Source organism: Eubalaena glacialis, chromosome 11 (genome assembly GCF_028564815.1).
Source record: "Eubalaena glacialis isolate mEubGla1 chromosome 11, mEubGla1.1.hap2.+ XY, whole genome shotgun sequence".
In the NCBI taxonomy this organism is placed as follows: Eukaryota; Metazoa; Chordata; class Mammalia; order Artiodactyla; family Balaenidae; genus Eubalaena; species Eubalaena glacialis.
In genome coordinates, this window is record NC_083726.1 from 21,087,868 (window position 1) to 21,112,640 (window position 24,773).

The 24,773-nt window shown below is 39.8% G+C and overlaps 1 protein-coding gene across 1 annotated transcript in view; it reads right to left on the minus strand.

Annotated features, from left to right (window-relative positions):
• The window catches only part of ANO4 (anoctamin 4), a 470,138-nt gene that overhangs the window by 71,882 nt on the left and 373,483 nt on the right, over nt 1-24,773 (minus strand). Inside the window, exons 16-17 of the mRNA XM_061204482.1 lie at nt 22,556-22,616; nt 4,248-4,330 (exon numbers count right to left, since the gene is read on the minus strand). Coding sequence (XP_061060465.1) covers nt 4,248-4,330; nt 22,556-22,616 — 144 coding nt within the window. The remainder of the gene's footprint in view (nt 1-4,247; nt 4,331-22,555; nt 22,617-24,773) is intronic.

A 24,773-nucleotide genomic window follows, 5' to 3' on the forward strand; every position in this document is an offset into this window, starting at 1 on the left:
CGTCTTTTGTAATAGTCTTTATTTTAAAGTCTATTTTGTCTGATATGAGAATCACTACTCCAGCTTTCTTTTGATTTCCATTTGCATGGAATATCTTTTTCCATCCCTTCACTTTCAGTCTGTATGTGTCCCTAGGTCTGAAGAGTGGGGGTCTTGTAGACAGCATATAGATGGGTCTTGTTTTTGTATCCATTCAGCCAGCCTGTGTCTTTTGGTTGGAGCATTTAATCCATTCACGTTTAAGGTAATTATCGATATGTCTGTCCCTATTAACATTTTCTTAATAGTTATGGGTTTGTTTTTGTAGGTCCTTTTCTTCTCTTGTGTTTCCCACTTAGAGAAGTTCCTTTAGCATTTGTTGTAAAGCTGGTTTGGTGGTGCTGAATTCTCTTAGCTTTTGCTTGTCTGTAAAGCTTTTGATTTCTCCATCGAATCTGAATGAGATCCTTGCCCGGTAGAGTAATCTTGGTTGTAGGTTCTTCCCTTTCATCACTTTCAATATATCATGCCACTCCCTTCTGGCTTATAGAGTTTCTGCTGAGAAATCAGCTGTTAACCTTATGGGAGTTCCCTCATATGTTATTTGTCGTTTTTCCCTTGTTGCTTTCAATAACTTTTTTGTCTTTAATTTTTGTCAGTTTGATTACTATGTGTCTCGGCGTGTTTCTCCTTGGGTTTATCCTGCCTGGGACTCTCTGCACTTCCTGGACTTGGGTGGCTATTTCCTTTCCCATGTTAGGGAAGTTTTTGACTATAATCTCTTCAAATATTTTCTTGGGTCCTTTCTCTCTCTCTTCTCCTTCTGGGACCCCTATAATGCAAATGTTGTTGCATTTAATGTTGTCCCAGAGGTCTCTTAGTCTGTCTTCATTTCTTTTCATTCTTTTTTCTTTAATCTGTTCCGCGGCAGTGAATTCCACCATTCTGTCTTCCAGGTCACTTATCCGTTCTTCTGCCTCTGTTATTCTGCTATTGATTCCTTCTAGTGTATTTTTCATTTCAGTTATTGTATTGTTCATCTCTGTTTGTTCTTTAATTCTTCTAGGTCTTTGTTAAACATTTCTTGCATATCTTCTCGATCTCTGCCTCCATTCTTTTTCTGAGACCCTGAATCATCTTCACTGTCATTAACTGAATTCTTTTTCTGGAAGGTTGCCTATCTCCACTTCATTTAGTTGTTTTTCTGGGTTTTATCTTGTTCCTTCATCTGATACGTAGCCCTCTGCCTTTTCATCTTGTCTAGCTTTCTGTGAATGTGTTTTTTGTTCCACAAGCTGCAGGACTGTAGTTCTTCTTGCTTCTGTTGTCTGCCCTCCGGTGGATGAGGGTATCTAAGAGGGTTGTGCAAGTTTTATGATGGGAGGGACTTGAAATGTATTCTTAATTAGTATTGAAAACAAGGTAAATACCTTTCAAATCCAGCTAAAATCAAGGTTCCTCTAATTCTAAATCAAGCTGAGATTTTATTTCATTGAGTTGAGCCCCATCCAATGTGAAAAGCTTCTGACTAAAAAGCAATTATGGGATTAGGAAAAGATAATCAGCAAAACGGTATTTTGAAGTTATTCTGGTTCATTAAGAACTTGTTCTACATGAGTGTCTTGGAAGAGGAGGGAAAATAAGCAGAAACTCTGGTGCAATGGAGATTGAGTTAGTCCAGGCAGAAACACTCAAGACTTAGATGAAGGTACTGACAGAAACCAAAGAAGGAGCTGACAGAAGAGAGATTATGGAGCATGGGTACAGTCTGGTAGTGGCCTCTCTGTGTAGGAGGAAGGGCAGCCCGTCTCCTGCCACAGGATAAGCCCAATGCTGACTTTACACAGTGGCAGGTAATGGGGAAGGTCAGGGGGAGATACAGTTATAAACAGCCTCTGCCTCCTTTATTTTAGGTAGTTACACTTTAGGATATAAACAGATCTAGAATATTCTGCTTCTTTGGGAAACTCAATTCATTAGGCTATAAGTGTCATCAAGGGTCACTGAGTTAATCATCCAGAAAATGAGGCCAGTCATGGAGCCAGACCTGTCACCCTGGGTGTTACAGGCTAAATTGTATCCCCACCCCACCCCCCAATTCATAAGTTGAAGTCCTACCCCTCAGTATCTCAGAATGTGTCTATATTTGGAGACAGGGTCTCTACAGATGTAATTAAGTTAAAATGAGGTCATTAGGGTGGATCTTAATCCAACATGACTAGTTTCCTTATAGGAAGAGAAAATTTAGACAGAGACATGCACAGAGAGAAGACAATGTGAAGATACAGGGAGTAGATGGCTATCTACAACCCAAGGAGAGAGACTGGGAACAGATCCTTCCCTCATGGCCCTCAGAAGAAACCAGCCCTGCCAATACCTTGATTTCAGACTTCTAGCCTCCAAACTGTGAGACAATCAACTTATTTTGCTTAAGCCACCCAGTCAGTGGCACTTTGTTATGGCGGCCCTAGCAAAGTAACATCCTAGGTTACCCCTGAGAAGGCATGCAGCATGTTTGGGCTCTTCTGTACAGCAAGCTGAGAACCACAGGCTAGAAATAAGAGGCATTTCTACAATGAATCCCAAACAGAAATAGAACTTCATATGGCCCCTGACATGAGTTCCTGTACACAGGTGTGCTGAGTGAAAGCAGGGTTCAGCACTCCATGCTTTTTAACAGGGCTGGGAGTTCAGAAGCTCTAGACTTCTGAAGGGATATGTTTACCCTAAGGGTAAACAAGGGATATGTTTACCCTAAGGGTACTCACATTGTGGGCCCACCACAAGGGCCAACAGTGACTTTAGACTGGTTTAGTCAAAGTTATTTAATGCCATACTTTATAGCTGAAAGGGGAAAATTTAGAAACATTTTTCTTTAGAAATGAAAAAAGTCCGAAGATGAAGTAATTTGTCTTAGATGACACAGATGCTTAGTGGTGACTCGGCTTCCCAGGAAAGAGCATTTTCCATCCCACTTGAAAGCCACTCCCATAAACACATGTAACAAAAACCAGAATAGCTACACCCAGGAGGAAGTCTTGAATGCAGCCTGGCTGTGGCTGGTAGCCCCCAGAAGTCACCTGGGCAGTCTCTTCCAACTCAGAAAACCATTTTCTAGAGAATGCATGCTTATAATAGCATGAGAGAGGCCTCATCACAAGAACAGAGATTGCTGAGAATCCCAGTATCATTTCTAGATTTAAAAACTACCCAAATGTGTTCATGGGTGTGAGGAGAAAAGGCAGCCATCCATGAGGCATGATTTGAAGGGAAAAACACTCCTCTCAAAATTATCTCCCCCACCAAGCCTAGCCCAGGGCTAAAATTCTCAGTTATGTTTACAGAAGATTCCTTTTAATTTATAAAAATATATATCTGTGTCTCTTGGAAGGAAAACACCCATTGATACCCATTATCATATCATATATGACTAGTGTATTTGATTTACTGGCCCAGCAAGGCTCTGAGGAAATGGTTCTCAGGAGAGGTAGGAGATAATGGATGAGAGGAAGGGAAGAGGAGTTCAGGCCGGGCACATGGTGACCAAACCCACCCATGGGTCCTCGAGACTTCTGACAGGAATGGGGCAAGGAGAGAGAGGATAAAGACCAGACACAGGTTAGGAAAGGGCATGGTGTATTGGCCTAGAAGGGGATAAAGGGAGAGTGACATGCTGAGAAGGTGAAGCCTGTGGGACTGAGTTTACCTCTCCTGGACAGTTTTATCTAGAGCTGGTCCTGCTTTTAGCCACATCCACCAAAGAGGCTGTTTGAGGAGTGGTTTCCCCTCAGTATTTATCACTTAGGGGAATACTTCTGAGCCTGTGCACATCTGGCCACTGTCCAGGGTCCTGAAGAGTTCACAGAACCATTTCCTTGGAGTACTTAGGAGGTCTGCTTCCATGTGCCTACAATCGTAAAACTAATATTCTCCTTCTGATAAAGTAAAGAGAATGGATAATATTTAAGGAAACTAAACAAATCTTACTACCAATTCTTCTGATGCCTCTACCTACAAGTGAAATGCTTTACTTAGTCATGGAATTTTACTCCACTAAGAAATCAAAATGTTGTGTGTGTGTGTGTGTGTGTGTGTGTGTGTGTGTTTTTTTAATTCCACTTGAAATTTCCTGTAAAGACAGGTATAAAAAATGCTTTATGAATCAACCTGACTTCCATCACAGGGCAGAGAGCGATGACTCAAGAGGGACTGTGTATTTCTTGGTTATCAGCTTTTTTTAAAAAGAAATTGAGGTAAATGATACAAACCTCCTCTTCTTCCCAGTCTATCAAATCCCAGTCATAAGCAATTACTGCTCTGCGTCTTTTCCAAAACTCCAGGAAAACTGTCGCTGGAACAAGCAGAGAAAGGCAGACATTTTCAAATAAAACAATGCCTTTAACTGTGTCAATGGATAATGAAGCCATTGTAAAGAATGACAGTTTGTGTAAGCATTCTTGAATATCAGAATTTCTAGATAAACTTTATTTAACAAGGATCATTTTCTGAGAATTACTAAGTCTCTGTCAAACACAATGAAAACTTAGAGATTTAAATTAAGCTGATTTGCAAGTCACAGCAGAGCAGGCTTACTAGAATGACGAAGCTCCTGAGATGTAAGAATACAGAAAACTAGGTTACCAACATCATTTGAAAAGTGAGGGGCAGAAAAGGAAAAGCAGAGCTTAGCAGTTCACATGTATTTGATTGCCAGTGATTTCTTGTCCCCCAAATTCTTCTCAGGATAAATATCTGTGTAGACTGTATCTTCCTATTTTACTGAAGGAAGCTATTTTGTTGGAGGAAGCTGTCCTGTTGCTTCTCTTTTCTCCAAACCATCTCTTTATTGTCACATTGAAGACAAAAGTGTGTAAATTCTGTTAAGAACCTTTCCCAACCTGTTGGCCTCCCTACCCAGGTAAAGCTGGGAGTGATCCTCATTTAGCCAAAGTAACTTTCTACTCAATTCAATTTAAAAATATCAACACAAATGAATTGTTGAGCATTATCAAATGATAGAGAGATCAAAAAATAATCAAGACACATTCCTGCTGCCTTGGAAGTCACAAGCCCGATGAGGGAACACATACACTCAGTTACTCAGAGGATCACTGCAACTAAGGATATCACAGAGATACCCTAGGAGAGGTAATTGTTGACCATCTCTATTGGGCCTTGCTGTGTAGTCAGACTTCAAAAGGGAAAAATATGTCATATATTTGGAATCAGTTTCACGGGGTAAGGTAAACAGCCAAATGTCCATTCCAAAGAGAGATAACTACTTCCTTCTTTTCTACTCCCCCTTGCTCCCACACTACCTCCTTATTAGTGGTATTCGGACACAGAAGACATATTTAAAAATAAGTAACTGGAAAGACAGTATAGGGTAATAGTTAAGAGCTCTCTGGCTTGTGACCTAGACATTCCTAGATTTGAAATCCAGTTCAGATACAAGCTGTGCTACCACTGGCAAACGAATTAACTTTTCTAATTCTCGATTTCCTGCTAAGCAAATGAGGGATGGCAATATAATCCCTATCCGCAATGGCAAAATTCAAAATGCTCTAAAAATTGTAAGTTTCTTCCCCTAAGTTTGGCACAAATTCATCTTGTGGCAAGCTGTGACTTCGACTGAGGTGAGGCTACTCAAAGTCTTCATTTATCCCTCTTAGTGAGAGTATACATACGTTGAAAGCAGCCATATTAATGTATTTGAATATGGGGTCCTTCCCAGACCTCATGGGGTATTATAGAATATATGATATATGCACCACAGTGCCTCTCTAAAATCTGAAAAATTCAGAGTATAGTTGTTAAGAAAGTCACGCCTAAAATAATCAAGTGCTTAATTCTAGAAGTGGGAAATGGAAACAAACATATGTCTTTGGAGGTTAATAAAAGTGCCGAACTATTTACAACAGCCAAGACACGGAAGCAATCTAAATGTCCATTGACAGAGGAGTAGATAAAGAAGATGTGTGGTACATATATACAATGGAATATTAGCCATAAAAAAGAATGAAATAATGCCATTTGCAGCAACGTGAATGGACCTAGAGATTGTCATACTGAGTGAAGTAAGTCAGACAGAGAAAAGACAAATATCATATGATATCACTTATATGTGGAATCTAAAAAAAATGTACAAATGAACTTATTTACAAAACTGAAACAGAGTCACAGCTGTAGAAAACAAACTTATGGTTACCAGGGGGAAAGGGGGGAGGGATAAATTGGGAGATTGGGATTGACATATACACACTACTATATATAAAACAGATAACTAATAAGGACCTACTGTATAGCACAGGGAACTTTACTCAATACTATGTAATGACCTATATGGGAAAAGAATCTAAAAAAGAATAGATATATGTATATGTATAACTGATTCACTTTGCTGTACACCTGAAACTAACACAACATTGTAAATCAACTATACTCCAATTAAAAACGAAAGAAGAAAAGTGCCAAATGCTGAGCAGCTATTTTCCACTGGAATCCTTGCCAGGAGTCTTATTGTGTCAGGGGTTCCCAAGACCACCTCCAGTCTTGATGATTCACTAGGAGGACTCATAGGACTCAGCATATAGTGGTACATATGGCTAAGATTTACTACAGTGAAAGGATATAAAGCAAAATCAGCAGAGGGAAAAGGCACATGGGGTGAAGTCTGGTGGAAACCAGGTGCAAGCTTCCAAGAGTCCTCTCCCAGTGGAGTCACACAGCATGTACTTAATTCCCCAGCAATGAGTTGTGACAACACGTGAAATGTTGTCTAACAGGGAAGTTCATTAGAAACTCAGTGCCCAGGGTTTTTATCAGGGGCTGGTCACATAGGCATCCTTTGCCTAGCACGTTCCAAAATTCCCAAGCCTCACAAAAAATCAGGTAGGTATTCAGCACAAACCATAATGTTTGAGCAAACCATTTAAAATGTAAAACAAGTTACTCTTAGCAGTTAGGGTGGTAGAAACTCTCCTGAAGTTTAAGTTCCCAGATGCCAGCCACGGGCCAACCCTGTAAAGCAGGACTCTCTAAGGCAGGCCTGCTGTGTTAACTTCTTTCTGCACATTTGCCCTCTGCCTCACCAAATTATCTTGTCCTTGCATGGGGTCCCTGAAACATCTCCTTGACTAGGTCCTCTGGCCCTTCAAACAAATGCCACTTTATTGATTTTCTCTCTTTGGTCTCCAGAGTCCCTCCTAGCCTTGAAGAGACAAGGCAGCCAAGCCTTGAATGTGTGGCTTTTCTCCATAAGAAGAAAAGCTTGGGACCCCTTGGCCTCAGAAAGGCTTGCTGGGGGGTCATTCTGGGACGGCCTAAGGCCACAGGATACACATCCAGTCTGTCTTATAGGCTGTTGCTGCTCCCAACAAGCCCCACCGACCCATCTGTGGTTCTCGTCTGTAGGAACTGATTTCCAAGACAAGCCAGTGGCTGTAAGAATTATTCCACCAGCTTCCTTCTCCCCAGCATGTGCTGAACCCTGCCTCAAGGAGAAAGAAACTCGAAGCAGTAATTCCCTTCTTCGGCCAATAATCCTCTCCTCTCTTCCATTCTAGAACTGGGGAAGATGAGAAGAAGAAATGAATTGTTTGTGCAGCTGCCATTTTCTTGTGTCTTTGTGTGAAAATCCCCATTCATCTGAGGAGGAATCTGCTTCTATCTCTATGTATGAACTAGGATGTAATCAAACTAATATAGGTGATCTCTTCTCAAGGCAAAGCTCCAATCCCCCACCCTCTTAACTCCATGATTTAAGTCCTTTGTCTAAATACACAGCTCTGGGAGCCCATGTGCTTTGGGTGTGGTGAGTTATATGCTGCCTTATGTCATGAGCTCACACTTTCCTCTTTGTCTCCTTTGAAGCTGGCTTATGCTATATGTATATGTATATCTATCCATCTATATATATATATATCTTTATATTATATCTTTCTTTTATACTGCCCAGTACTATGATTAAGTTTGATTAAAAGTATATTTCTTTTGGAACTTCCCTGGCGGTCCAGTGGTTAAGACTTCGCCTTTCCAATGCAGGGGGTGTGGGTTTGATCCCTGGTCGGGGAGCTGAGATCCCACATGCCTCGGGGCCAAAAAACCAAAACATAAAACAGAAGCAACGTTGTGACAAATTCAATAAAGACTTTAAAATTGGTCCACATCAAAAAAATCTTTAAAAAATAAATTTTAAAAAGTATATTTCCTTTATATATTGATTCTCAAAAGACTGAACATTCTGAAGTGTTTTGTCAACATTTTCTAATATATGCAATTATTTCCACAAGAATTTGGCCCCCAAATTTCCTTTTTCTCAGCTACTTACTGCTAGCATTTTGAACTTCTTAGATTCCAATCTGTCTTTCCATACTGCTAATGATTTTTCTAAACCCCAATCTAGCCAGGTCTCTGGGCAGGGGGTGGTCAATAAAGTCACATCACCCATAAAATAAAGCCCTGTTACCAGCCCAGGATACAAGGATCCTAAGGACCCTGCTTGTGCCCAACTCTCCATCCTGTACTTCTACCTGATCTACCCACAAAAAAGTTCACCTGAGATGTTAATGCCAATCCCAAACAACAATCCTCTCACAACAGTAGTTGACACATTAGGAAATTCTGAGACTTCTGTCAGTGCAGACAGGGTCGGGATTAGTGTTCAGGTAGGTTAGTGTTCAAATAGCAGGACACTCTTGGCTCCGAATCACACACAACTGAGAAGTTTGTCACATGCAGCCCATAAGGGGCACAAAAGGAAGACATGACATAGAGTGTTCTGCAGGCCACACTCTATTATCATTTTCTTAAATAGAATAATTATGGTTAATTTCAAATCAATTTGTGGCTGACTCCTATGCATTTACTAAAACCATTTATCATCTTTCTAAGCATAGTGCGATTATATCTCCCAGGTTTACTGCAGTTATATGTGGCCATGAGCCAAATTTTGGCCAATGAAAAGTAAGTAGAAGTGATGTGCATCACTCTTGGGTTGAGGAATTAAGAAGTAGGTGTATCCTCCCTAGGCTTCTTTTCTCCTTTTGCTAGATGAATGGAGAGAACTCTGAGGATCTAGAAGAGGATGGAGCCATGAGATGGAAGGAATTTGAGTATTTGGATGACCATGTAGAAGGCTATCTGACAACCAGGAACACCTGATTGGGTTTTAAGTTTGTGGGTTCTACTGAGCATCAAGGTTTTGCAGTTTGTATGTTACGGCAGCTAACTTTACTCATCCTAACTGATATAGGGTTTTTTCTGGAAAGCATAGCCATGATTAACATTCTGCAAATAGTTAGAAAAAAACCCATTGAATAACTATCTTTCATCATCTTCCTAAGGCATTTATAGAGACCTATGCAGGGAAATCTCCTCTTTCAGCTGCATATCTTAGGTTCCATGGCAGGGTTGAAATACTGTACCATTTATTTAGTTACTGTATAGTAAGTATTTATTACATCTTAGGTACTAATCTTTATTTTCTCAAAAGCTTGTAAAGTTTGGTATTATTTTCATTATTCTATGGATGAAAAATCTGAGGTACAGAGAACTCACAAGGCTAGTAAAAAACAGAACTGAGATTTGAACCTGATTTGCCTCTTTTTTGGCTGAAAACAGCAGCAATTTATTTTTTCACAGTTCTGGAGCTTGCAAGTCCGAAATCAAGGTGTTAGCAGGGTTGGTTCCTACTGGAAGCTTTGAGGGAGTCTGTTCCATGTTTCTCTCCTAGCTTCTTGTGGTTTCCCACAATCCTTGGCATCCCTGGATTTGCAGAGGTACTGCTCCTCTACCTCTGTCTTCACATGGCATTCTCCCCTGTGAGTGTCTGTGTCTCTGTTTTCTCTTCTTATAAGGACACCAGTCATACTGGTAATCCAGTATGGCCTCCTCTTAACTTGGTTATATCGTCAAAGACCCTATTTCCAAATAAGGTCACTTTCACAGGTATCAGGAGTTAGAACCTCAATATATCCTTTTTGGGGGGACACAGTGCAACCCACAACAGGGACGTTTGGGCTGTCACAAGGACTCGGGGCACAACTGGCATTTAGATTAGGAGCCAGAGGTGCTAACTACGTGACTCCTAGCTACGAGGCCACACTCTAATCTGGGAGCTTTAACTTCTATTGAAATGGGAAAAGCCAAAAAGAGAGACAAAGAAAGCCTACTCTCCCAACCACAGGAGCTGAAACTAGTTATAAATCAGAAGTGCTGTGCCCCAGGGTTATAGGTTCACTGTGGGAGCCTGACATTAGCTCTGTATCCTTCTCTCTGATCTATACTCTTCTTCTGGGAGGCCTGGAAAAGTCCACACTTATTCCCAAAGCTACTAGGGATACAATGCTGCCAATTTTTGCCCTCTGGTAACATAATAGGTATTGAGAGGCCTAATTTGATTCTTCACTTTAAAAATGTCTGCACTGGTAGTCCAGAGGAAAATTATGTTTAATCCCAGAAAATAATTTTAAAGGCATTTTTCTTATTTTTGAAAAAACAAGGAGCTTGAAGATCCTACAGTCTAACTTCTTTCCTTGAGAAAAGATTATGTTCCATTTGTTTGGAGAAAAACAAGAATTGAGCTCTGGCCAGGAATAAAATGAGCAGTACCTATGAGTGACTACCTATGATTTTAATTTCAGAATGATGACCTGCTGTCTGATGACTCAAAGCATTTTCAGAAACCTGGTCAAGATGATTCTCTTACTTCCTAGGAAAGCAGAATGACTTACTTCGTACACACCTTCAGTCTTTTTTTTCCCAATGCTAATTTTAATTTTTAAAAGTAAAATTAGTAATACTAACAGATTTCATCTTTTCACTCCTTTATAACTTTCTGAGAATGTTCATTTGGAGGAAGAACAGAGGAATTTATTTTAAAGTCTATTTTGTCTGATATGAATATTGCTACTCCAGTTTCTTTTGATTTCCATTTGCATGGAATACCTTTCTCCATCCTCTCACTTTCAGTCTGTATGTGTTCCTAGATCTGAAGTGGGTCCCTTGTAGACAGCATATCTACGAGTCTTGTTTTTGTATCCATTCAGCCAGTCTATGTCTTTTGGTTGGAGCATTTAATCCATTTACATTTAAGGTAATTATTGATATGTATGTTGCTATTGCTATTTTCTTAATTTTTTTTATAGGTCTTTTTTCTTCCTTTCCTCTTTTGTTCTCTGCTCTTGTGTTTCTTGCCTAGAGAAGTTCCTTTAGAATTTGTTGTAAACTGGTTTGGTAGTGCTGAATTCTCTTAGCTTTTGCTTGTCTGTAAAGCTTTTGACTTTTCCACTGAATCTGAATGAGAGCCATGCTGGGTAGAGCAGAGGAGTTTAAATGATGTGCTTTGCAAGAACCTAGAAATAAAGGAATAAGTCACATCCTGAGAGCTTAACTTGTAAAATCTTCAGACAATGAGTGAGCTTAGTTAGAAGTCACAAACTCAAATGCTAAAAGGGCCAGATCAGTACAAAACCTGGAAGAGGCCATACAATAGAGAGTGGTGGGGTTTGGGACAAATTGGGAAGTGTATGCAGCATGTAAAGTGGTAGGTTTTTCTCAGTTCTCGTTGATTCTGCTGTGGCCAGTTCTTCAAATTTTTCAAAAGGAACTATGAAAATGTATTTTCACGTGGACTATCTCAATTTTAAAATGTTAAGAGTTTATTCGTATATTTTAAAAATTGGTGAAAACCAAACAGAATATTTTTATGGGTTGCCAATTTGCAACATTTGAGGTAGGCCATTGGAAGTAATAATGCAAATGAATATAAATGAGTGACTAGAGAGTCTGTGAAACACTCTAAAATGCCAGGATGAGGGTAATCTCAGGATCCAGGAAGGACAGGAATGTGACTACATTTTAAGAAGCCGAAACTATTACTGGCATTGGGACCTCTTCTGGAGAAAGTCAGTGTGTCCAGATAGGGGAAAAACAAGGGTAGCTGAGGAAAAACAAGGGTCTAAGAACACAAATTTGGTAGTTTCATCTAATGTAGATATTAGAAAGGTATCCTGACATGGGATAAGAATGATTAATCAAGCAGAAAAAAAATAGTTCTTGCTCCCCTCTTTTATTCATTTAACAATTATTAATTGCATTCTTTTGATGTTCTAGGGATTTTGCTAGCTGTACTGATTCCCATGCTCAAACAACATATGGTGATTAATTTGGTTTCCCAAGTTTCCTGACAGAGGAATAATGTGATGGTCATTATAAAATAATATTCACTACCATATACCTGTATTTTCACATTCTAGGTTACGCACTGGTGTTTGCAGAGTTTAGAAGAGTCTGTATCCCCAGGTCAGATTAGCTCTGGGTATTCCAACAGTGTTTCTGAACTGGTAATGCCTAGGAGACACCATGGATCATGGCAGTTTCTCCAGGGAACCACAATTCTCTGAGGCCTTGTCTGAGGGTATGCTTCCCTTCTATAAAAAGCCATTAAACTGCAACAGGCTGAGGACTTTTGCTTCCACTCATGAGGATTAACTACTACAATATAAGAAATTGCTGTTATCAGCACTGGACAAGAGACAGTGCAAACCTGTGACACCGAGAGAAAAATAAATGAGGTGGGCCCTAGGAGCATACCAACTCATTGCTTCTAGGCAGTTCCCAGGCTACAGTTCAGGCAGGGAGAACAAAAACAGAGCCTAGTGGTCTTACTGAGCTGGGGAGACAGAGATTGAGTAGGGAGGGTGAGTTGGCAATTATCTATGGGGTAGAATACCAGAGAGGAAGGAGCTATACTAAAAGAAAGCTGCAATATCAGCAACAAGGTCCCCTCTACTCTTGACATGCATGGGGTGCAACTACATGAGGCTGCTTGGTAGCTAAACAATCCTCAGAGTTCACAGAGGGCCAGAAGTAGTTCACAATCCCACTAGTCAGAATGCAGAGTATTATAATACATAGGTATTATAAGAGGCCTACTAAAGGTGATGCCTTAGTTGTGGACTATTGTAAGTCTCTGGACTTACAATAAACAAGCTAAACACAAGTTTCAAAAGGATCAAACAGGGCTGCAAGTTAGTTAACTGCATGCCTGAACAAAGTCCAGCACTAAAGAAACACAACAAAAACCAAAAACTCAACACTTTCCAGCACTGAATAAAAAATTACCAGGAATGCAAATTAGCAGGAAAATAAAACCTATAACTAAGAGAAAATTCAATCAATCTCAGACTGACAGCCTAGAAATGACAGAGCAAGGATGACAAAACAACTACAGCTGGCCCTTGAACAGTGTTGGGGTTAGGGGTGCCAACCCCCATGCAGTTGAAAAATTCACATATAACTTTATAGTAGGCCTTCCATATCAGCAGTTCCACATCTGTGGATTCAACCAATTGCAGATCATGTAGTACTGCAGTACATATTTATTGAAAAAAATCTGCATATAAGTGGACCTGTGCAGTTCAAATCTGTGTTGTTCAAGAATCAACTGTATTATAAATATGCTTCGTATGTAAAGAAGGTAGATAAAAACCTGAACACAATGGGGAAAGTGATAAAATATACAGAAAGATCCAATTGATTAAAATCTGAGATGAAAAATGCAAGATATGAAAAGAAAAATACACTGGATAGGATTAACAGAAGATTAGCTTTTTCAGAAGAAAAGATCAGTGAACCTGAAGACAAATCAATAGAAACAATATAAAAAGAAGCATGGAGAACACAAAGACTAAAAAGACTGAAAAAGGGTGATCAAAGTATAAGTAACCTGTAGGACAATGTTCAGCGGTCTAACATACATGTAATTGGAGTACTAGACAATATGATTCTGGAAAATTTTCTAAGAACATGCAAGACCTGTACATTGGAAATTACATAACATTGCTTAAAGAAATTATAGAACAACTAAATAAATGAAAAGCTAAATGACATTCATGGGTAGAAATATTTGATAGTAAGTCTTCAGTATTCCCAAATTGATTTATTGATTCAACTCAACCACAATCAAATATCAGCATTTTTGGGGGGTAAAAATTGACAAGTTAATTCTAAAATTTATATGGAAATGCAAAGGACCTAAAGTAGACCAAACAATTTTTTAAAAGAGGAAGATTTCAAAGCTTACTATTATGCTGTAATAATCAAGACAGTGTTATTACATAAAAGTACACATATAGATCAAACAGAAAAAAATTTCACATATAGACCTATACACGGCCAACTGATTTTCAACCAAAAAATGCCAAGAAAATTCAAGGAAGAAAAGGATAATCTTTCAGCAAGTAGTACTGGAACAACTGGATATCCATATATGCAAAAAAATGGATCTGACCCTTACCTTACACTATATACAAAAATCAACTTGAAATAACTCATGGACCTAAATATATGATCTAAAACTACAAGCTCTCTAGAAGAAAATATAGAAGAAAATCTTAGGGACCTTGAGTTTGGCAAAGATTTATTAAAAAAACAAAAATCACAGAATAAAAGAAAAAATTAAATCGGAATATATCAAAAGTAAAAACTCTTGCCTTTTATTTATTTATTTATTTATTTTAAACTTATTATTTATTTATTTATTTATTTATTTATTGGCCATGCCACAAGGTATGTGGGATCTTAGTTCCCCAGCTAGGGATCAAACCTGTGCCCCCTGCAGTTGGAAGCACGGAGTCCTAACCACTGGACTGCCAGTGAATTCCAAGCTCTTGCTTTTTAAAAGATACCATTAAGAACATAAAAATGAAAGCCACGAACTGGGAAAAATATTTGCAAACATATGTATGCTAAATGACTTCTACTCAGATTATATAAATAACTCTTTTAACTTAAAAATAAGAAGACAAACAACCCAATAACAAATGGGCATTTGAACAAACACTTCACTAAAGATGTGCAGATTGCAAACAAGCTCACGGAAAGATGTTCAACATCACTAGTCTTCAGGGAAATGCAAATTAAAACCACAGTGGGATAACACTATATACCCACTAGGATGACTAAAATTATAAAGACTAATAATTCCAGGTGTTTGTGAGGATGTGGAACACCTGGAGCTCTCATATAATGCTACTGGGAATGCACAATGGCACAGCTACTTCAGAAAACAATTTTTTATAAAGTTAGACATTCCCTTATTCTATGATCCAGCAATGCCACTCCTAATTATTTTCCCAGAAGAAATAGATACAAAGACTTTTATGCAAATGTGCAAAAGATTTTATAATAGCCGTTAAGTCTCAGCTGTACTCATAATAGCTAAAAACTGGATTGAATCCAAATGTTTATCAACATTTGGATAAACGGATAAAATGAATAAACAAATTTTGGTATATATCAGGCAATGGAATACTATTCTGTACTAAAAAGAACAAACTAAAACATATGCAACAATATAAATGAATCTCAACAGCTTTAATCTTAGTGGAAGAAGCCAGAAACAAAATGCTAAATAGTGAAAGATTCTATTTGTATGCAATTCTAGAACAGAGTAAACTATAGTGATAGAAAGCAGGTTTGAGGTTGCCAAGGGGCTGACTTCAGAGGCTTGAAGAAACTTTCTGGAGAATGAAAATATTCTATGTCATCATTACAGTGACGGTCACATGACTATATATGTTTGACATAACGTCAAAATGTACACTTAAAATCACTGGATTTTATGTGAATTATACCTAACTAAAACTCATAAAAATGTGCTATAATCCTATCACCCAGAGAACACCACCATTAATATAATATAAAATACCTTTGTTTAGCTCACAGGAAACATTTTGACCAGGCCCAACTGTGAATGGCTGCAGGAAAGAAGAAATTAACACATCCCCTCCAGAGTCTGGCCAGAACTATGAAATATGTGCAATGACTTATAGCCTTTTTTATTCTTCCTCCTCACCTCCCTTCTCTTTGTTCTATAAAAGAAACTAGCATCGAAATCCAGGCAAGATAGTTCTTTGGGACACCAGTCCACCATCTTCTCAGTCTTCTGGCTTTTTGAATAAAGTCACTATTCTTTGCCCCAGTATCTCATCTCTCGATTTATTGGCCTGTCATGCAGTGAGCCGTAGGAGTTTGGACTCGGTAATGCTTCTATACCTGAAATCACACTTTATTTGTATACTTTGTATCCTACATTAAAAAAAGTTAAATATAGCTTTGTGTTACGTTATTATATGCTTTGAAAGACAATTTTTAATGGCTACTTATAATTTCCTTAACCATTCTATTGTTGGATATTTAGGTTATTTCCAACTTTTGTCTGTCACAAACAACTAAAGCAAGGAAAATATATTTATGTATAATATATGTTTATGTTTATATATGTTTATAATATATTTGTTTTTTTTTAAATTTATTTATTTTTACTTATTTGTGACTGCATTGGGTCTTTGTTGCTGTGCACGGGCTTTCTCTAGTTGCAGTGAGCGGGGGCTACTTTTCGTTGCGGTGTGCGGGCGTCTCATTGTGGTGGCTTCTCTTGTTGCGGAGCATGGGCTCTAGGCGTGCAGGCTTCAGTAGCCGTGGCACGCGGGCTCAGTAGTTGTGGCTCGCAGGCTCTAGAGCGCAGGCTCAGTAGCTGTGGTGCACGGGCTTAGTTGCTCTGCGGCACGTGGGCTCTTCCCTGACCAGGGCTTGAACCCATGTCCCCTGCATTGGCAGGCGGATTCTTAACCACTGAGCCACCAGGGAAGCCCAATATATTTGTTTTTATTCTGTAATTAAGATCTTCCCTGACACCCAATTCTGCGTAATGTTTTAACTGAGCACTGGAACAGCCTTCTTAGTGGCTACCTGCCACCTATTGGTCCCCACTTTCACCCCTCCCCACACTGTTGCCACAGTTGCTTCCCAAACACAACTGATGATGTCACTCCCCAGTTTACAACTTCAGCTGGCTTTCTGCTGCCTACAGGGTAAAGCCATGGTTCTCTGTTGTGGTACAGATGTCGTGTGATAAGCAGAACTCAGGCTTCAACATGTACTCTGTTATGGTTGAATTGTGTCCCCCCTGCACAAAAATATGTTGGTGTCCTAAGCTCCAACCTCAGAATGTCACCTTATTTGGAAATAAAATAACTGCAGATTAACTAGTTGAGTTCATACTGGAGTAAGGTGGGCCCTTAATCTAATATGATTAGTGTCTTATATAAGAAGACCGCCATGTGAAGACAACAGAGACACAGGGAGAATGCAGGTGAAGATGGGGGCAGAGATTGGAGCCATGTTCTCTCCAAGCCAAGGAATGCCAAGGTCCGCTGGCCAGCACAAGAATCTAAGAGAGACGCATGGAACAGATTCCCGCACAGAGCCTCCCAAAGGAATCAACACTGTTGACACCTTGATTTCGGACATCTAGTCTCCAGAACTGTGAAAGGATAACTTCCTGGGGTTTTAAGCCACCCAGTTTGTGGTATATTGTTACAGCACCCCCTAGGAAACTAAGACACATTCTATGTCCCTAGCACATGTAATGTCTAAGCATTCCTTTTCAGAGTTTTGCTCACACTGTTCTCAGCTCAGAATGTTATTCATACCTCCCCCAACTCCACTTATTTGCCTGGCAAATTTAAGACTTGGTTCCAATATCTATTCTTGGGTGAAACCTTTTCTGCTTTTCTTTTTTGCCTCAGGAAGTTGGCTGCATGGACCCTCACTGTCTCTTTATAAATTGGACTTAAGGGCTTCCCTGGTGGCGCAGTGGTTGAGAATCTGCCTGCTAATGCAGGGGACACGGGTTCGAGCCCTGGTCTGGGAAGATCCCACATGCCGCGGAGCAACTAGGCCCGTGAGCCACAACTACTGAGCCTGTGCGTCTGGAGCCTGTGCTCCGCAACAAGAGAGGCCGCGACAGTGAGAGGCCCGCGCACCGTGATGAAGAGTGGTCCCCGCTCGCTGCAACTAGAGAAAGCCCTCGCACAGAAACGAAGACCCAACACAGCCATAAATAAATAAATAAATACATTTATTTAAAAAAAAAAATTGGACTTAACACCTAGTATTATAATTACCAACTTCTGAAAGCAGAGATCACACCTTACTCATTTCTTAGGTATACCCAGTGCCAAGGGACAGTGAATATGCACTGTCTGCTGAGTAATGAAATCTTATAACATCCTATAGGAGGTGCAGGCCACAGTGGACATACTTCAGAATGACTCTGGAGTTTGGCAGACGAAATCTGGTTTGAAATCCAGACTCCACCACTTACCAGCTGCTGGGTAATCTTAGGTAAGTTGCATAACCTCTCTGAGCCTGAATATCCTCATCTATAAGATGGAGGTAGGAATTTCTTCCTGGTGGGTCATGAGAAATTGATGAGGTATCATATGTGACTGCACCTACACACCTAGTAGGCATTTAGTAAATGTATACATTTTCATTTTCTGAATATACAATCACCATCTTTCATTGGATATATAGATAAGATTATAAAAATAAAATTAGTGTAAATATCTAAAAACAAAAGGCAAATTATTATAAAATTTATTTTCAAAAAATGAAACATCCTTCATTCTTAAATTACTGATGGGACCGTATGCAGAATCTTTGAATTTGCATTTAAACAACGGCAATCTTGTGATTTTGATTGGAAAGCTCTGAGGACCTTGATTTGTTTGTTTACTGGGGATAATTTAATTTTTGGCAACACTTGAAAGAGGAAAAAAAAAAGGAAGAAGAATAAAAAAGAAAAAAAGAAAACAGAAACAAAGAACAGAGCGAGATAATATGCTTCCTGGCAAGTCTCTGCCAGTATCAAACTCCCTAATGACTCATTTTTTTTCCCCTAGGGAGAGAGCTAATTTAGACCATAATTGTTCTGTCCCTTGAATCTTTCTGAACCAAAATGATCATTGATGAAAGAGCCACTCTGATTCAAGTCCAGAGCCCTAGGCTCACAGAATAGTCCCTAGGAGGCCCTGCCATCACACCAGTGTGAACAAGAACAAAGGTGGTGGAGTTCTGTCAAGATTTCTAACCCCACACAAAGGCCCTTCCAGCAACTACAGACTGTTTCCAAATGGAGCCTTATTGTTTCTCTGGTGAACATACAAAGCAAAAGGCAACAAAACAGACACACCAACCCCATCCCTTCTGAGGGCTTTTAAACCCCTTACATCTGTTCTCATCATCTCCATATCTAGCAATTTCCCGAAAATAAAGTGCATTTGTTTTCCTAAACGTTGTAACTTGTCAACTGTAAAGGATGATCCTGAGACCATTAAACCGAGCTCCGTTAGAACTGATACACTTTTATAGAACACCACCATCACAAAGCAGCGTTTATACTGGGCTCGGGACGAGTGTTAACAGTCCTTTATTTTAAAGTTCAGATCCGTGAAACAGAAGCAAACAGGATTACAGACAGCACATGGTCCTAGCAGTGGAGTGGAGGAGCTAAAAGCTTGTCTAATTTAACTCTTGGCTTTACCACTTTTTTCTAGCTACTGCCTCAATTTTCTCATCTATCACAAGGGAATAGTAACAGTCCCTTCCTCAAAGGTTGCTATACAGATTAACTGAGATGATACTGAACAATGCTTAATATAGTAAGCCCTCAATAAGTGTATGCTATTATTCTAACTATTACTGTTATTGGCTATTCTAGATTTCTGCAAAAGGCAAAGCCCTATCTACAAACAAACACCTGGGGTAAATGATTCTTTTTCTCAAACTGGGAACAATACAAGATTTAAGTAATAAGTTGTCTACGAAGACAAAGCAATTCAGAAAATGAATTATTCCAGGCTTGCGTTGCCTGGAATGGCCCTAAAATGTTCCCTTTGCTCAAAGGTTATTACAAAACATCTATCAGATTCTTACTGGGTACCCTCCACGGCACAAGAACTGTCAGATCTCCAGCCCACCTACTTGCAGCCTCCATGCTCCAGGCAGGCATTACCAGTCCACTGAGGTCGGCAGAGATAAAATAATAAAGTCTGTCTGTTATCCCCAGTATAAGACATTCCAACTTGCAAGAAGGGGATGCCATCCCCTTTACAATGGTGGTACTGGGTGAGGGGTGGAGATGACAACCTCTACCTTATAGACTATTATCATTCTACCAGAATTTTACTTCTGGGTAACTGTGGGAGAAGAAAATATTATTTCAGTCAAAGTTTATGTAAAATTGGTGGAACATTGAAATGGATAAGGGAATTTTTTGTGTTAATTCTTCCGAATACCACTCTCTCGACAGAAGTATTAACCTATTACACAGTAGACCAGTAGCCCAAAACAGAGCTTCCCAATATGTGTGCCAGGAATGGATTATCGGTCTGCCAGAAGTGATAATCCCATCAGTTTTGGGGGAGGCTAAGATTCTTAGGGCGGTATTATCCCTCGCCATGAGCAGGTTCCTTCACGGACAACAGCATGCTGTGCAAATATTATCATTTTCTATGTGTGTCATGACTTGAAAAAGTTTGGGAACCACTGGTTTAGGAAATGAATACATTTTCCAGAGTCTCCTCATTTGTGATCATGGCAAAGCTGAAGTACTGGATGTCTTATTATATTTCGTGATCATGGCTACCAATACTAATATGTTCTAGAGAAGCCAGATACACATTCTTGACCTGAGAGGTCATTCCTGTAACCAAAACTCTATTATGGTTAGCTTCCTTGGTTTGCAAGAGATGCAGTAAGGGGTAGCACAAATAGTGAGGGCTTTCGCAAGGCCCACCAAGGGAGGCAGGAATCCCATGGGAATTAAAAGCCTGGACCTATTCGGACAGGATATGGAAGCCAGCAGCTTGAGAGACTACAGCCACAAGAGACCCTGGGTCTTCACCCTGATACTCCACTAATAACATGACTTGGCCACATTCTTTCTTTGCTTCTCTGTGGGGGATTGTCTTGCATTTTCTCCCAGATGGCTACCAGTTGGCTTCTGTACCCTCTATTCTAATTTTTTCCACTAGTTCTTTGCTTCTGCTTATTTCTAGGTTCAATTTCTCATAAACTCAACCTGCTCATAATTCCTCCTGGTCCCCAATTCTACCTGCTGGTCAATCTCAATCTCTCTCTCTCTCCCTTCCTCCCTCCCGTTTCTTCCCTCTCTGCATCTTTCAGTGCCTGTTTCTACTGCTAACTCTCTTGTGTCGCTCCACATTTGCCAATCCACATTCTTAAGAATAAGACTCTGGGTGGCATTGCCAGTTCCTGTTTGGGCAGAACCTTCTCTCAGGCCACTCACCAACCTATGGTTTGACTATTCTTGGGACAAATGCCCACTGGGTGAAAGGGGCTGGAGTCATAGGGTTCAAAAATGTTCCTTCAACAGAGCTGCGGTGGGTGGGACAATTTGCTTTTGAAGAGCTCGAGGTAAAGAAGACATAACATATCTAGAACAAACCTCCCAAAGAAAACAAGGTTTTATATTTCTACATGCCAAAGAGACCATTTAAACATATTTATTGTCTTATAAAGAAACTCTTTTGGTAATTTTCTTCTCTTTCCCTTCTTTTTTCCCCAATCCATCCATTTATCCATCCATCCATCTAATGAATATTAATCTCTCTGTCTTCAAAAGAAATGCATAAGGTTTTCCATGACCATAATAGTCCTTGAGGACCATGAACCTATTAGGGGAGAAAAATTGTGTATGCAAATCATAATTAGTGCCCAAAGAATGGCATAAACCAAATGCTATGGAAATTCAAAGGAGGAAGAAGACATCTTCTGGCTGGAGAAGATGCCACTTCAGCTAGGCCCTGAAAGATGGCAAAGATTCTGATATTCATTCCATACATAAGGAACAACATGAACCTAAGCCTTGAGTTAGTAGAGTTCTATAACCTCAAAATTCAGATCTTGGCTTTTTAAGTTCTACAAAAAATGCATAATCATTGTAAAAAAATTCAAACCAAACGGAAAATATATAGTGTAAAACGCCTGACTCTCATCACTGGCCACCTACCTTTCCATGAAAGGTAACCTCCTCTCCAAAGGTAACCGCCATTCATCGTTTATTATGTATTTGTCCAGACTCTTTTCTATACTATTAAATTAGAGCTCTATAATTATTTGACTAGGAAGGTATTATTAAACCCATTTTACCAAAAAGTGGGTTAAGTAACTTCTTTGGGCTAAGGAATTCTTTAAGTGAATGTTCCATCATACCTTGTTATTATAGGGCTATTGGCTTGAAGTGATTTAGAAGGACTCAATTCAGTATTGTGAGTAGATCTTGTTTATGAGGAGTCATTTTGACCAGAACTGGAAGAAGCCTAGAGGTGGGTACTCACATATTAGTCAGATGAAAAGATTCCACTCACAACAGAAAGTGCTATATATACTAAGATGGGTACTCAGGTCTCAGCAGACCTCTTGGTATAACATAATCTTTATTTTTGTCTCCAACAGAAGGTGAATTTTACTCCAATAATGGAATGCTGATGAAACTGTTGAAGGCTTAAGAGAAATAAGACATGTTCTCCTCTACAACATCACTTTTAAAATAAACCAAATGAATTATTTATCAACTTGTGTCTAATACAACAGCCAACTGAATTTACTCAAGCTTCCTCCTCTCATATCCAAAATCAGACTTTAAAGGAACATATCATAGAGCAGATGATGGGAACAAGTTATACGAATGTAGAACACTTACCCCAGACTGCCATGAAAACAGCAAAAAAGACAGTGGCTCCATTGTCAAAAAGGTGGGTTACCTGGGAACATTATGAGTCATAGTTAAACTAATTTCCTATATACCATATTGCAATTCACGTTTTTTTTTTTTTTCACGTTCTGTAAAAATAGCTCTGACAATGCAATGAATTTGACAGGGATATTCCTTTCGGACCGTAAGGAAGAAGGGATTTTTTTCTGTGAAATCGTTTGGATATGGAAAGGAGAATTTGTTCCATTTATGTGGCTGTCACTTAGTTAAGCATTTATCAGCAGCCCCAATGGTGCTATTAAGAATTTCCTTTTGCACATTATAAAAACTAATACACATGCATAGCTCATGTGGATAGATTTATATTTAAGACCAGGTAGGGGGCTTCCCTGGTGGCACAGTGGTTAAGAATCCACCTACCAATGCAGGGGACACGGGTTCGAGCCCTGGTCCGGGAATATCCCACATGCCGCAGAACAGCAAAGCCCGTGCGCCGCAACTACTGAGCCTGCACTCTACAGCCTGCGAGCCACAACTACTGAGCCCACGTGCCACAACTACTGAAGCCCACACGCCTAGAGCCTGTGCTCCGCAACAAGAGAAGTCACCTCAATGAGAAGCCTGCGCACCTCAACGAAGAGTAGCCCCTGCTCGCCACAACTAGAGAGAGCCCGCGCGCAGCAACGAAGACCCAACACAGCCAAAAATAAATAAATAAAATAAATTAAAAAAAAAAAAAGACCAGGCAGGTATTAATGTTGCTGCTGTAAAGGTTTCTGATTTCCCCAGCACTATTTTTAATGCTTCATTTATTCTCTTTGAAAACATGGCCATTTTGTGTGTGTAGTTTTGAGCAAACATTTTCTGGGCTGCCCTCTGGACTATGGCATTATAAAGAAGAGAAACCCATTAACACAAACCACTTCTACCTTTATTAAAGCCTCAGGTAATCACTACATTTACCTCTTACACATAACAAAAAGACAGCTAGCAAATACTTTATTGTTAGAATAATATATTCTATTGCAATCATCATAGCAGAAAGCAAAAATATCTATTTTTGCTGTAACACTGCCAAGCTCATTTCCACCTCCAGGATAAATCACACCAACGTCAAGCCAAATTGAAATGATGACTGATACGTTCGTAAAGCATAACCTTTTTTTTTTGGTGCTTTATAGCTCTCTATAAAGTATACTTTACTGTCCCTTGGAGAACGTGCCAAGTATAAACAGGTCTTTTCCTATTATATCAGATTGTGAAGTATTTCAAAATTTTCCAAAAGTTTATGACTTTTCTTTCTTTAAACACAGGAGAGATGGGGAGCATTCAAACACCTAGTGTGAGACAAAAGTCTAAAGCCAACTTATTTCGATGCCAGAAGGAGTGTTACACTATGTATATCAGGTGGTCAGCATCAAATCAAGCCTGAAAGCCTCGGTGGTAAGTGGTTGGTTCGTGCTCCTTCCCAGGGTGTTTCCTGGTGGACACTCCCTGCACCATCAGGGAAGATTCTGGAACCGATTGTGGTGTCATTGTTTTAGGCTGTGGGGATCATTTTTCCTCCTTCTCTGGGTAACATGGCTCAAGTACAACCAATCGGAGACCTTCCCTGGGGCTGGTATGAAAACACTTGGAGAGACACATTTTCCCGCTGCAGTTACCGATTTGGAAATATGTGAATCAGAGTGAATTAATAGGGACTTCTAGTTCCTCCTAAGATGGTAAGCTAGGACAGGCTGATGGCTCTCTCTGCCAAAATCAAACCTGGAGAAGCAGGAGAGTAGATTTCAGGAACTGACAAAACACAAAAACACACAAACCAAGATCCTGAGAAATGCCAGGGGAAACAGAAGGTTGCCTTAAACTGGGGGGCGGGTGGTGTGTGTGTGTGTGTGTGTGTGTGTGTGTGTGTGTGTGTGTGTGTGTGTGTGTGTGTGTGTGTGTGTGTGTGTGTGATGGCAGGGAGTGGTAGTGGTTCCCAAGCAGAGTGAGAACACAGGTTAGAGAAATACGTAAGTTCCAGTCTAGCCTCTCCCTCAATGGCATTGGAAAATTAGTTTCCCCTCCCTCGGAAATCAGCTGCAACAGGTCAAATCACAAGTGCTGGTATTCTTGGGGGTAGTATCAGGGATGCTCAAAGAGTCCCCGTGTGTTGGAGAGATGATGAATGTAGGTGCTGCCTGGCCAGCTGGCCTCGGACATT